The sequence below is a fragment of the Garra rufa genome, chromosome 12, assembly GCF_049309525.1.
Source record: "Garra rufa chromosome 12, GarRuf1.0, whole genome shotgun sequence".
Taxonomy (NCBI): Eukaryota; Metazoa; Chordata; class Actinopteri; order Cypriniformes; family Cyprinidae; genus Garra; species Garra rufa.
In genome coordinates, this window is record NC_133372.1 from 10,020,534 (window position 1) to 10,034,307 (window position 13,774).

The 13,774-nt window shown below is 37.3% G+C and overlaps 1 protein-coding gene across 1 annotated transcript in view; it reads left to right on the plus strand.

Moving 5' to 3' along the window:
• kalrnb (kalirin RhoGEF kinase b) overlaps positions 1 to 13,774 on the plus strand; it is a 141,524-nt gene that overhangs the window by 15,992 nt on the left and 111,758 nt on the right. Inside the window, exons 2-5 of the mRNA XM_073852685.1 lie at positions 7,331 to 7,423; positions 7,606 to 7,720; positions 8,157 to 8,349; positions 13,086 to 13,586. Of these exons, the coding sequence (XP_073708786.1) occupies positions 7,331 to 7,423; positions 7,606 to 7,720; positions 8,157 to 8,349; positions 13,086 to 13,586 (902 nt within the window). The remainder of the gene's footprint in view (positions 1 to 7,330; positions 7,424 to 7,605; positions 7,721 to 8,156; positions 8,350 to 13,085; positions 13,587 to 13,774) is intronic.

A 13,774-nucleotide genomic window follows, 5' to 3' on the forward strand; every position in this document is an offset into this window, starting at 1 on the left:
AAATGAAGGCTGCATCATTGTGGCCAAACAATTCAATTTTTGTTTCATCTGACCATAAAACAGAAGACCAGAAGTCTTCTTCTTTGTCCAGATGAGCATTTGCAAAGGCCAAGCGGGCTCTTGTGTGCCTTATCTGGAAAAGTGGTGTCCTCCTTGGTCTGTGTTCGTGGAACCCGGTGGTGTGCAGTGTCCGTTTGACTGTCTGCCTTGAGATGTTGAGATGTTGCCACCAGCAGAGCCCAGATTGATCAGGATGGCCTTGGTGGTGATCCTTGGATTCTTTTTTACCTCTCTCACTATCCTCCTGGCCAGCACAGGTGTCACTTTTGGCTTCCAACCACGTCCTCTGAGATTTTTCACAGTGCAGAACGTCTTGTATTTTTTAATAATACTTTGCACTGTAGCCACTGGACCTGTAAAACATTTAGATTAGGGATGCACCGATACGAATCGGCCGATCATGCTTGCGCGTTTTGTCAGTAAAGCCGGTTCTGTAATCAGCGGTAAATGCCATCAGGTGCGTGATTTCACGTTGAGCCGTATATACTACACACAGCCGTTGTTTAAAGACGAGCTGCGCAAATCAATGTTCATTATCAGTGTGAATGTGCGCAGCTCGTCAGTGAACAACGGCTGTGTGTCGTATATACGGCTCAACGTGAAATCACGCACCTGATGGCATTTACCGCTGATTACAGAACCGGCTTTACTGACAAAACGCGCAAGTGATCGGCCGATACGTATCGGTGCATCCCTAATTTAGATACAGACTTATAGCCCTTTCCTGACTTGTGAGCAGCCACAATGCACAGCCACAGGTCTTCAGTGAACTCCTTTGTTTTAGCCATGACTGTCCACAAACCAACAGCAGAGAGCTTCTGTTTTTCACCTGTTGAGTTGATTAAAACAGCTGTTCCCAATGAATCAGGGTAACTAGGATGCTTTGGAACAGCGTGGACTATTTGGAATTGTATAGAACTTTGGATTTTCCCACAAACTGTGTGGGTTTGCAAAGGGTATTTATAATTTTGGGCATGCCACTTTTTGTTCAAATGTAAATAAAAGCTGTGAAATATTTTTTCACAATAATGCCTCTTGTTCATCGTCTTATTTTCTTTTGGGAGAAGCCTGTCAAAAAAAAAAAACTGAATAAAAGTCAGAATTTGCCAGTGGTGTGAATCATTTCGGGCTTGACTGTACATAATGCATGTTTTGCATGTGTTTTGGTGCTTCAAAGTTTAATTTGAAAGCAAACATGGTTGATCAACTTTGGTAATAAGCTGCGTCCCAATTTGCATAGTTGTATTATGCACTATAAGTATTATGATGATGGAAAAGTACTGCAGGACAGACACATATACAGTAAAATGGCACCTTGTTTCCATGGACTATTTATCTTGTTGCATACTGATTGCATTTAAGCACCTAGCTAAATTCAATATTGCATAACTTTTGCATTTTAAAACTGAGTTTTAGAAATAACCGAAATGTTAGCAAAGAAATTGCAATTTAGCAAAGCTTTAAAATAACATGTTAAAGAACTATACTGAAAACTACTGATTACAGAATAGTTCAGTGTTATTATGTCTTGCTATTATTGAGATGTACGGCATTGCTACCAGAGAATTGTAAATCAGTCACTCAAGCTTTGTCTCAGCTTGGATGCTGCGTTAGAAAGCAGACTCGCAGTAGGCAGTGGAGCAGACCAGTAGGTTTTGGAACAGAGCCTCTTTTGTTGTGCAAGAGCTTGTGGGTAATACTAGGCCAAAAAACATTCATGTGTGCACACTTTTAAATATCCAAAATATTACATAATCTGTGCACATTTGGTGTTAATGTTAACATAAACTAAACTTGATATACAGTGGTATGTGAATCGCTTTGGGATGCAGTGTTACACTGTTTTTTTTTTTTTTTTTTTTTTGTAGCAATTAACTAGCAAGGTGTTACTCATGTAGGACTGCAAATTAATAGTGAGATGTTTTGTCGAGACCTTGAAAAACACATTTTTACATTAGGTTAGGGATTAGTAAGATTTGTAATGTGTTTTTTAAAGAAGTCTTTTCTGTGCATGATGCAAAGGCTGTATCTATTTGATTAAAAACAGGGAAAAAAATTAATATTGTCAAATATTATTGCAATTTCAAATATTGGTTTTCTAATTTATTTATGTGATGCAAAGCTGAATTTTCATCATCATTACTCCAGTTGTCAGTGTCACATGATTCTTCAGAAATCCTTCTAATATGCTGATTTAATATAAATGTTGGAAACAGTCGTGCTGCTTAATTATTATTATTATTATTATTATTATTATTATTGAATCTGTGATACTTTTTTCACAATTCTTTAATAAATAAATAAAAATAACAGCATTTATTTAAAATAGAAATCTTTTTGTAATAATATACACTACTGTTTAAAGTTTGGGGTCAGTGCATTTTCTTTCTGTCTTTCTTTGAAAGAAATTAATACTTTTATTTAGCAAGTATGTGTTAAATTGATCAAAAGTGACAGTAAAGATTTATATTGTTGGAAAAGATTTATATTTTGAATATACTGTTCTTTTTAACTTTTTATTCACCAAAGAATTAGGCAGCACATATGTTTCTAAAATTGATCATAAATTAGCATATTAGAATGATTTCTGAAGGATTGTGTGACACTGAAGACTGAAGTAATGGCTGATGAAAATTTAGCTTTGCATCACAGAAATAAATTATATTTTAAAGAAAATTAAGAAAAACTAAAAGAAAACTGTTATTTTTATATTATTATTACATATTACTACTATAATATTAATAATATTATATATTTTTCAGCATTTTGATCAAATAAAAGGAACTTTAATGAGCATAGAAAATCTTACTGATCGCAAATTTTTGAATGGCAGTGTATATATATTTTGAAAAAATTAGAAAATCTTTGAAAATTAAATTATTCTCTATTATGTTTAAAAATAAAGGGTGAAAGGGGAAAACATTCATAACGTACCCATTAAGAAACATAAAATTTGGTTTGATGAAGTGTATTTGATCTGGGATGTTAGTTTCTCGTGCTTTCTCTTTAAATGTTCGTGCATCACCGAGGTGCTGCCGTGATACGCAAGGACTGCTTTGCAAACCAGGTAATCTTTTTATTCGCCGTATCCAGGCTAAAATGCTCCCAAACTTTAGACGTTTTGGTACGCGCATCTGCTGCGTTGGACGCCGCCATTTCTGTATGTTATCGCCCAGCAGAGAAGCTAATGCGCATGTGCGACTCTCGGCAGAGATTGTAATGAAGAGAGATGCCTCACTCGGTCGGTAAAAACATGTCTGGCGACAACTTCGACAATGAAATTCATTGTCGACTATTTGTATTATCGATTTTTGACGACAACGACGACGAATCGTTGCAGCCCTATACGACTTGGCACAAGCTGATTGGTTCATGTTGCGTACACAACCAATGAGCTTGCAGCTTTACATTTAAATGGCTGGTAGCATTTAATTGGGCATTTCACAGCACGCTTTCAGAGTTCCTCTGAAACCCTTCACCTTCCCCAGCTCCACCTGTATAGATCTGCTACGGGTTATTTTATGTTATTTGTGCAGCAGCAGTATGTCTTAAAAACTCACAGCGCCGTATCGCCATATGCTTTGGCAGTAGCAAGCTCTGTACTTCAATAACCAACAGTAGTGTAGCAGATCTATTCTGCCAAGACCAAATTCATTAACATTGTCATATCCATTACCATGCTAAACTTTTCAGAGAGTTGTCATGACAGAAATTCAGCCTGGGTGAGCATGAAAGACTTCAAAAACATTATAAAACATTTCAAACCTTTGAATAGTAGTGTAAATTCATTTTTTATAAGGACTGGAAAACTTACTTAAAAGCCTACACTACTTTGAGCCTGGAACAATGTTGTCACCACACAATTGGCCAGATTAGAAAGTTGTAAATGAGAAATGACCGTGTTCACAAGCGTTTAAGCAGCCTTGTCCTCATATATATGTGTGTGAGCGAGTGTGAAATAGCATCTGCCCTCTAGGAGGGGCTGGGGAAAGTAAGTTCTCACAGTAAATTTAACATGCCATGTTCAGCGTCAAACTCTTCCACTCAGGTTTAATAGTTTATGTAGTGCAGACGAGAGCAAGCAAGAGAGATAAAATGCAGACATAAGCAGCGTAAAGACCTTTTAGGCCTCATACAGACTTAACAGATGTACTGCACAGTAGTGTGTGTGTGTGTGTGTGTGTGTGTGTGTGTGTGTGTGTGTGTGTGTGTGTAAGCAAGTGCATGTGGCGCATCTGTGAGCATGCAGCTTGTGTGTATACTGTATGTGTTTCTGCTGTCTATGTGTGTTTAAGTGTGATTGAACTTTTCCCCACCGGCTGTCCCGGTGCCCAGCTGTCGGCTGTGGGATTACAGAGGGGCAGATTACACCACTAATGAATCTAAACAGAAGGAGACGTGCCAACAGCTGGGCCTCCCTGCCCCCCGCTCGACCTACTATGGTCTACTACTCTATTTTCTATGCTGCCAGTATTACTCTTAATACTGTTGTCTGTCATTCGGTGTTTACAGCATGCATGTGTCCCCTGTGATCCTTATACAAAATGGAGAAAGCAGCAATGCTGGTAGCACGCCCACACAGCATTCTGTTTATATTTATAAATTTACCAAGAACAGAACTGTTGTTGTAGTGTATTTATGTTATATTTGCACACTAAGATGCTGTAGTACATACAATGTTTAAGCCAACATTGTCATATAGTCTATTAAAGAACAGAGTGTCTATTTGCACCATTGTCTGGTTGAGCCACACATTCACAAAAGAAACCAGTCTGGTAACAAGAAATGTAGTGTGAAACGGTAAAGATAGTGGATATAGCTTTTGACAAGACCAATCTAAGTCTGAAACTGCCTTGTCCTCCCATTCTTTACCCTCATGAATTACTCACCCTCATGTCATTCCAAACACGTAAGACCTTCATTTATCTTTGGAACACAAATTAAAATATTTTTGATGAAATCCAAGAGCTTTCTGACCCTGCATAGACAGCAACACAACTGACACGTTCAAGGCCGAAAGCATTCATACCCCTTCATTTTTCACTTTTTGTTACGTTGCTACCTTATGATATTAAAAATCTGAAACAAGTACATTGCATAAGTATTCAAACCATTATCTCAGTACTTAGCCGAAGCAACAGCCTTAAGTGATGCAACAAGATTTTAACATCAACATTTGGCAATTGTCTGCCATTCTTCGCCTCACTACTTCCTGTCTTCACCCATCCTCTGTCAGCTTGGATGGGGTCTGGCAGACATTTTCAGGTTTCTCCAGAAATGTTTTATTGTGTTCAAACCCAGGCTGTGGCTGGGCCACTCAAGGACATTCACAGAGTTGTCTATAAGTTACTGTTGCTGTGTGCTTAGGGTCATTGTCCTGTTAAAAAGGTGAACTTTCTGCCAAGTCTGTGGTTCTGAATGCTCTGGACTGGGTTTTCATTAAGGCTATCTCAATAGCCTTAGCTTTTCTTCTTCTCACAGTATGAGGCTGCTACCAGCACACTTTACTTTTGTGATGGTACTCTGCAGGTGATGAGCAGTGCCTGGTTTCCTTCAAACATGATGCTTGGAATTGAGGTTCATCAGACCACAGAATCTTGTTTCTCACAATTTGAGAGTCCTTTAGGTTCTCTTTTGCAAATTCCAAGTGTGTTTTCACATGTCTTCACTAACTGAGGAGAGGATTGAGTCTTCCCACACCACCATAAAGCCCAGATTGGTGGAGTGTTGCAGTTATCTTTGTCCTTCTGTAAGCTTCTCCCATCTGCATATATAATCATGGAGCTCAACTAGAGTGACCATAAGGTTCTTGTTCACCACTCTAACCAAGGCTCTTTTCCATCAATTGCTCAGTTTGGCCAGGAGGCCAGCTCTAGGAAGAGTTGTGGTTGTTTCGAACTTATTCGAAACTACATGCTTCCATTAACCTTCAATGCAGCTGAATTTTTTTTAAGTCTTCCCCAGATGTGTGGCTTCATGCAATCCTGTCTCTGAGCTCTATAGGCAATTTTCTTTACCTCAGGACTTGATTTTTGCTCTGATATGCATTTTCAGCTGTTAGACCTTTTATTAAGACATGTGTGCCTTTCCAAATCATACCCGTTCAATTAAATTTGCCACAGGTTAACTTCACTCAAAGTGTATAAACATCTACAAGCAACATAAATGCTCCTGAGATAAATTTTAACTGTCCCAGATAAGTGTATGAATACTTATGCTACGGAATCCTTTACGCTTTTTATTTTTAATAAATTTGCATGTTAAACCCTGTTTTTTGCTTTACCATTATGGAGTATGGAGTGTAGATTGATTTGGGAAAAAGAAATTTAAAGCAGTTTTACATAAGGCAGCAACATAACAAAATGTGAAAAAAAATATAAAGGGTATGAATATTTTCGTAAGGCAATAACTGTATGTTATTTTTATTATTGTATAATGTGTACACTTCATCTAATTTGTGAGATAGTTCACCCAAAAATTTAAGTTCTGGCACAATATACTCACCCTCATGTTGTTTCAAAGTTGAAATTGTTTTCTTTTTGTGAAGCACAAATGGAGAAGTTGAGCAAAATGTTCATGCTGCTCTTTTCCATGTGAATGGTGACCAGGTTGTCAAGCTCAAAAATAACTAAAACAACCATAACTTGCCATAGTATTATAGTCACATGATTTGAAGTCTGTGAAGTTCTACACTAACTTAGTGTGAGGAAAAAGACTGAAATGTATGTCATTATTCACTTTAGTGTTCACATTTATATCATTTCAAATATGTCCATAACATCCATACTGATGTCAAAACTATTAGTTTTTGCTTTGCTTTGGAAAATATGCATTTGGAACCGCTGAAATGAAATATGAGAACTGTGATGGAGGGGAATATTTTCAGTGAATGCTCCTGTTTGCAGTGCGTGAGTTGTATGGGCTACCGTCATGGTACTTTAACTTTATGGTTGCTATTTTGTCATTTTTAGAGCTTAACAGGTGCTTGTCACCATTTGCTTTTATTGTATTGAAAAGAGCAGCAAGAACACACTCTCTAGCATCTCATTTAGCAATAAACAGAAGAAATAAAATCATATGGCTTTAGATGGACAACATGAGTTTGAGTAAACGATGAACTTTTCCTTTGAGAATCATTCGAAAAACACTTCTCAGCCGATCACTCTCCTGAAAATTGAAGCAGGCGTGTTTCCTTCTTTGTCTATGGTGGTTACAGCCCTGAGTCTATATATAACTTTTATATCCCTTTCTTTTTTTCCCTCTCTCTCAGTTCCGTCTTTCTCATCAGGATCTCTTAGGAATGATGGAATAAAGGCGGCTGATGTTCTAACAGTTTTAAGAGAGAAGGTTGCCTTTGTCTCAGGTGGGAAATGTATAATTGCATTGTAAACACACACACAGACACATTCATTCACTGTGGAACAGCTTTGTCTCAGCACCCTCTTGAGCACGCACCCACACAAGCTCATGGGTATTACCGTAATTAGGGCCATTGAAGTGCTTTGAGTAGTAAAATTAGCAATAAAACGGCCCTCTTCTTTTCAGGAGGACGAGACAAGAGAGGGGGACCCATCCTTACATTCCCTGCACGGAGTAATCATGACAGAATAAAGCAAGAGGATTTGCGGAAACTGGTGACTTACCTCTCTACTGTGCCCAGGTTGTAAAACTCCAGTATTTTTTTATATTTAACACTGCACTTAAAATTTCCCTGAAAGATTTCCAGAAAAGTGACAGCGCTAGACTTTGTAAACAGCATAAAAGGCCTCTGCTTGTTTAGCCCTCAAAAATCATATCAAAACACATTCAATTGCTTACAGCACCTCTACACTTTATTATTATATAATTGCTAAAGTTTGAGAAATAAAGAATGAGATATGGATGCATTTAAAGCCTTTGATTAGAGCCTTTATTTGATCTTTAGGGCATTCTGATGCAATGTGTTGCAACTCTAAAAATATATAGCTTCATTGATGTGTAACTATGTAAGCTTAAGAAATTGTTCAAAAGATACCATATGCACGGTTTTTATTAACATTTCCTTAGATTGCCTTAGGTTGTTGGTCTAACGTTCTCAATTTCTGTATCCTGTGCAGTGAGGATGTAAGTAAACGAGGGTTTACAGTGATCGTAGACATGCGGGGCTCGAAGTGGGATCTAATCAAGCCGTTGCTGAAGACGCTGCAGGAGTCATTTCCAGCTGAGATCTGCGTCGCTCTCATTATCAAGCCAGACAACTTCTGGCAGAAGCAGAAGACCAACTTTGGCAGTGCCAAGTTTACCTTTGAGGTATAAAAAAAGAAACGTCTTAGAAAAGTCCGTTTTTAATTTGTTATACTTTTATATTGATTTTGTCAAGTAAGTTAAGGTCTAAAAACTGACAAAAAAGAACAGTTTTGTCAGTACAGAGCAGTGTGTCTGTTCTAACCACAATATTTCTTTAACTGTTCAAAAAAGGTTTCTTTTTTGTGACATGTCATTTATGTGTGGAAGCCAGTTTCTGCCAAAAAAAACCTTAAAAATAAAAATAAAAATTGCGTGATACAAACATACAATTCAGATTTTTTTTTTCTTCAGAATTGTGAGATATGAACTCGCAATTGTGAGAAATTAAGTCAGAATTGGAAGATATAAACTATTTTGACTTTTATTTCGGAGAATTGCGTGATACATATTTGCAATTGTGAGTGATAAAGTCAGAATTACAAGACATAATTTTTAGAATTTTGAGAAATAAAGTCAGAATTTCAAGATGTAAATTGCAATTCTGAGAATATACAGTATCAGTTTTTATTTCCCCCTCAAAATTTGATTTAAAATTCGCAATTTCAAGTTTATGTCTCACAATTCTGAGAAATAAAACCTGAATTGTGAGTTTGTATCACAAAATTCTGACTTTATAACTTGCAATTGTGAGTTTAAATCTCGCAAATTCTGACTATTTCTCAGAATTGCAACTTTATTTCTCACAATTGCAAGAAAAAAGGCAGAATTTTGAGATACAAACTTGCAATTGTGAGAAAAAAGATTTCTCGCAACTGTGAGTTTATATCACCCAATTCTGAGATAAGAGTCAGAATTGTGACTTTATATCTTGCAATTTTGACTTTATTACTTACAATTGCAAGATTTTATCTAGCAATTCTGAGAAAAAAAGACAGAATTGCAAGAGACAAACTCACAATTGTAAGGAAAAAAGTCAGAACTGTTTTTGTCTCGCAATTCTTTATTTACAAAACTTTATGTCATGCAATTCTGACTTTATTTCTCAGAATTGCCAGTTTATATCTCACAACTCTGACTATAATGCGCAATTGTGAATTCTGAGAAAAAAAAGTCTGAATAGTGACTTTATATCTCGCATTCCTGACTTTATTTCTCAGAACTGCCCGTTTGTATCTCACAACTCTGCCTATAACACGCAACTGTGAGTTTATATCTCATTTCTCGCAATTCTGAGAAAAGAAGTCAGAAGTTCATGTCATGTAAATCTGAAAAAAAGTCATAATTGCACATTTATATCTCACAATTCTGAGAAATGAAGTCAGAATTGCAAGTTTGTATCATGCAATTGCGAAAAAGTCAGAATTGTGACTTTATATCCTGCAATTCTGACTTTATTTCTCAGAATTGCCAGTTTATATCTTACAGTTCTGAGAAATAAAGTCAGAATTGCTAGTTTATATCTCATATGTCACAATTCTGAGAAAATAAGTCATAATTGCAAGTTTGTGTCATGCAATTTTGAAAAAAAATCTGAATTTGGAGATAAGAAGCCACAATTACCTTTTTTATTTTTTATTCAGTGCCGGAAACAGACTTCCATACTTATGCTCACCAAGGCAAATACAGTAAAAATCATAGTATTGTGAAATATTGTTATAATTTAGAGTATTTTTAAAAAAATGTAATTTATTCCTGTAATGCAAAGCTGAATTTTTAGGATCCATTACAGTCTTCAGTGTGACATAATCCTTCAAAAATCAATGCAACATATTGATGTTAGGGACATCGGGTGCGCATTTTCCAAAAGTAGCTTTAATGTTTTAGGGTTTTCATGAAATGTCTGCAAATTACTTTAGTTAAAATTCCTTAAAGGGATAGTTCACCCAAAAGTTTCAATTTGATGTTTATCTGCTTACCCCCAGGGCATCCAAGATATAGGTGACTTTGTTTCTTCAACAGAACACAAACTAGTGTTAATTTCGTCACCTATTTTTAATTTAGTCTTAGTCTTAGTCTTGTGCCAAATGTCCTTGTTAGTTTTAGTCATATTTAGTCATTCACATATCTTTTTTTGTTAGTCAAGTTTTAGTCGACTAAAAGTCTCGTCATTTTAGTCTAGTTTTAGTCAAAAGAAAACTCAAGGTATCTTAGTCAAGTTTTAGTCGACTAAAAGTCTTTTAATTTTAGTCTAGTTTTAGTCAAAAAAGAACTCAATATATTTTAGTCTAGGTTTAGTCAAAAAATCGTAGTCTTTTTTTAAAATAACACATTATTACTGAGATTATTACTGATACACATTTCAGTAAAAAAAAAGTGTTTCACATATCTCAAACATTGGTTAAATGTCATAATTACCTGACAAAATACACTTGTTGAATGATTTTTGTTGAATGCAAATGTTAAACGTGTCTGGTTTTCAATTTCTGATTTAGGAGACACATTCACAAATGATTAACCCTTTCAGTGGTGAGTTTAAAATATTCTAGCGGACCCCTGAGATTGAGTTTTTTTTAAGCGACCGTTATTTTAGAACGTTCGTCCTTATTGTTTCCATGGCGACGCATCAAGCTTGTCACGTGACACAACACAGACACAATAACACTGTATGACAGATAGATCGCTTTTATTTCGTTTTTCCTTTTTTATCCAGAATACTCACACACTTGCTTACCATGCCATGAACTATCTAATATTCCGATTCACAAATATGTGTGAATTAGTATGTTTCGTCGTTTAAAACCCTATATAAATGATCTGGATCGTAATCTGTAACGTGAGAAGGGCGCGGCCATGTTTATTCGCGCTGCTGTTCAGACTCAGAGAGTCCTGTCAGCCGTATTTACAGCACATATACATTCATCCGTTTCTCCCGAAATACATGCAAGTAGGTGGCTGGTGAACTAGAAGAGGAATAGAGTGAACTTTTTAGTTACTTAGCCTATGTGTATGTGATATGAATAAAACACATCGGCAAATTATATTTGAATAGATTGTTATTTGCTGCTTCCATAGACCTATGTGTGTATTTTACAAACTCTAAATGTCTCCTTTTACTAGTAGTACTTGTGTATTTAAATGTCTGAAACCTAAAATAAGCGTTATGTGGTTAAAAACACTGCATAGTTGTGATTACTGTATATGACAAGCGCAGAGCTCGTCCGTCTCTGGCTCAATGCCAGCCAGCGCGCCAAAGCGCAGTTTGAATATTTTAAAGCCGTAACAGCTGATGAAAAAGCAGAGACGATTGTAGACGAAAATGAAGAGAGATTTTATCTTAGTTTTTATTTTATGCAAAACATTTTCGTCTCGTCTTTTTTCGTCAACAATAAGGCATGTTAATTTAGTCTTAGTCAGCGTTTTTGGACAGTGGTGCAGTCTTGTCATCGTCTCGTCTTAGTCATGAAAAAAAAGGTCGTTGACGAACATATTTCGTCTCGTCTCGTCTGACGAAATTAACACTAACACAAACGAAGATTTTTAGCTAAAACTGGTGCAGTCTGTCAGCCAAATAATGGGAGTGGATGGGCACCAGACCTTTAAAAGTAAAAAAAAAAACATGCACAGACAAATCCAAATTACACCCTGCGGCTCGTGGCGATACATTGATGTCCTAAGACAAGAAACGATCGTTTTTTGTGAGAAACTGAACAGTATTTATTTCATTTTTTACCTTTGATACACAGCAATGTCCATCTGTCCTGAGCACGAGTTTATCATCCGGCTCGTCACATGTGAATGCGCTCTGACGTAGTATATGCAAATGCCGTAAGGGGAAACCGGTGAAAAAGTCCCGGATGAGTTTGCGCGTAATGTAATCTTTTAGCTTTAAATCTGTTTGAACAATCAGGATAAGCGCAAGTAATTACCATTTTGAATAGCTGCTATACCCACAATCTCTGTGCACTGTGTAAACAATGAGTGTTGTATACACGTGACAGATTGCTTTCTGGCGTTTGCGTATACTAACCAGAGCGCGTAAACGTGTAACGAGCTGGATGCTGAGCTCGTGCTCAGGACAGATGGACGTGGCTGTGTATCAAAGGTAAAAAATGATATAAATACTGTTCAGTTTCTCGCAAAAACCGATCGTTTCGTGTCTTAGGACATCAATGTATCGCCACGAGTCGCAGGGTGTGGCCCATCCACTCCCATTATATGGCTGACAGACTGCACCAGTTTTAGCTAAAAATCTCCGTTTGTGTTCTGCTGAAGAAACAAAGTCATCTACATCTTGGATGCCTTGGGGGTAAGCAGATAAACATCAAATTTAAATTTTTGGGTGAACTATCCCTTTAATGGTCGTGTAAAACAACACCCTTTTTATCATGTCAAAAACAGTGACCGGTTTTGGTGCATGGCTCTTTAAACGATAATGAGCTACTGCTGACCCCGCCCCTCTCTTCAGTTTTTGTGTATATGGTGACATGTTACCACCAAAATGTATCCACTGCATCCTCAGTGGCTCTCATGTCAGATGCTTGAGCAGAGAGAAAATGGTGGACAGCGTACAATTGGCTGAGGGCGGAAATATGCTAATACAGGGCAGTCTGTCAGCGATTGTGGGCGGGCTGAAAGACTGTCCCATATTAGCATATTTCGACCCTCAAACCTCAAAAAAATCTGAACAGCTTGATAATTAAGACTGTGTAGGTTTTATGGGGATTAAAAAAAAGTAGTAAATAGATTTTTAGCATAGTAGGGTGGTTGTGTTCACACACTGCTAAGACTATATGCAAACCCCATGTAAAAGTGAATTTAGCATTTTTGGTACATGAGTGGTTGTTCTTTGCTTCTTTTAGACCAGTATGGTTTCAGTGGAAGGTCTGACGAAGTTGGTGGACCCGTCTCAGCTGACGGCAGATCTGGAAGGGACCCTGGAGTACGACCACGTGGAATGGACTGAGCTCCGTGTTTCCCTTGAGGAGTTCACTGGAGGTGCTTTGCACCTCCTTTCTCGGCTGGAAGAGCTTCAAGAAGTGCTTTCTCGCCAGGAGCTGGCCACTAACGCAGAGGAAGCACGGAAACTCCTGGAGGAACATGCTCGACTGAGAAAGACTATGACGAAGGCACCGGTGGATGAGTTGGACCATGAAGGACAGCGACTCCTTCAGAAGATCAGGGATGGGGGAGACGGGAGGCTCTCTGGTGGGGCTGACTTCCAGAGTTTGGTACCTAAGATTTCCGCCCTGTTGGATAAACTTCAAGTTACGCGGCAGCACCTGCTACAGGCCTGGCACAACCGCAAACAACAGCTGGACCAGTGTTTTCAGTTACGGCTGTATGAGCAAGACGCAGAAAAGGTTAGAGGACAGAATGAGAGTGTGAAATATGGGGAAGAGTGAATAATAGGAGGAAGAACAATGATAATCATAAAACAAAAATTGTAAATGCGTATTTGTGATGTGATTATACAACAACAATAGCCATTGTTATTATTATTAATTTAAAATTAAATTAAATTTAAATAATATTACTTTAATAATAGCAT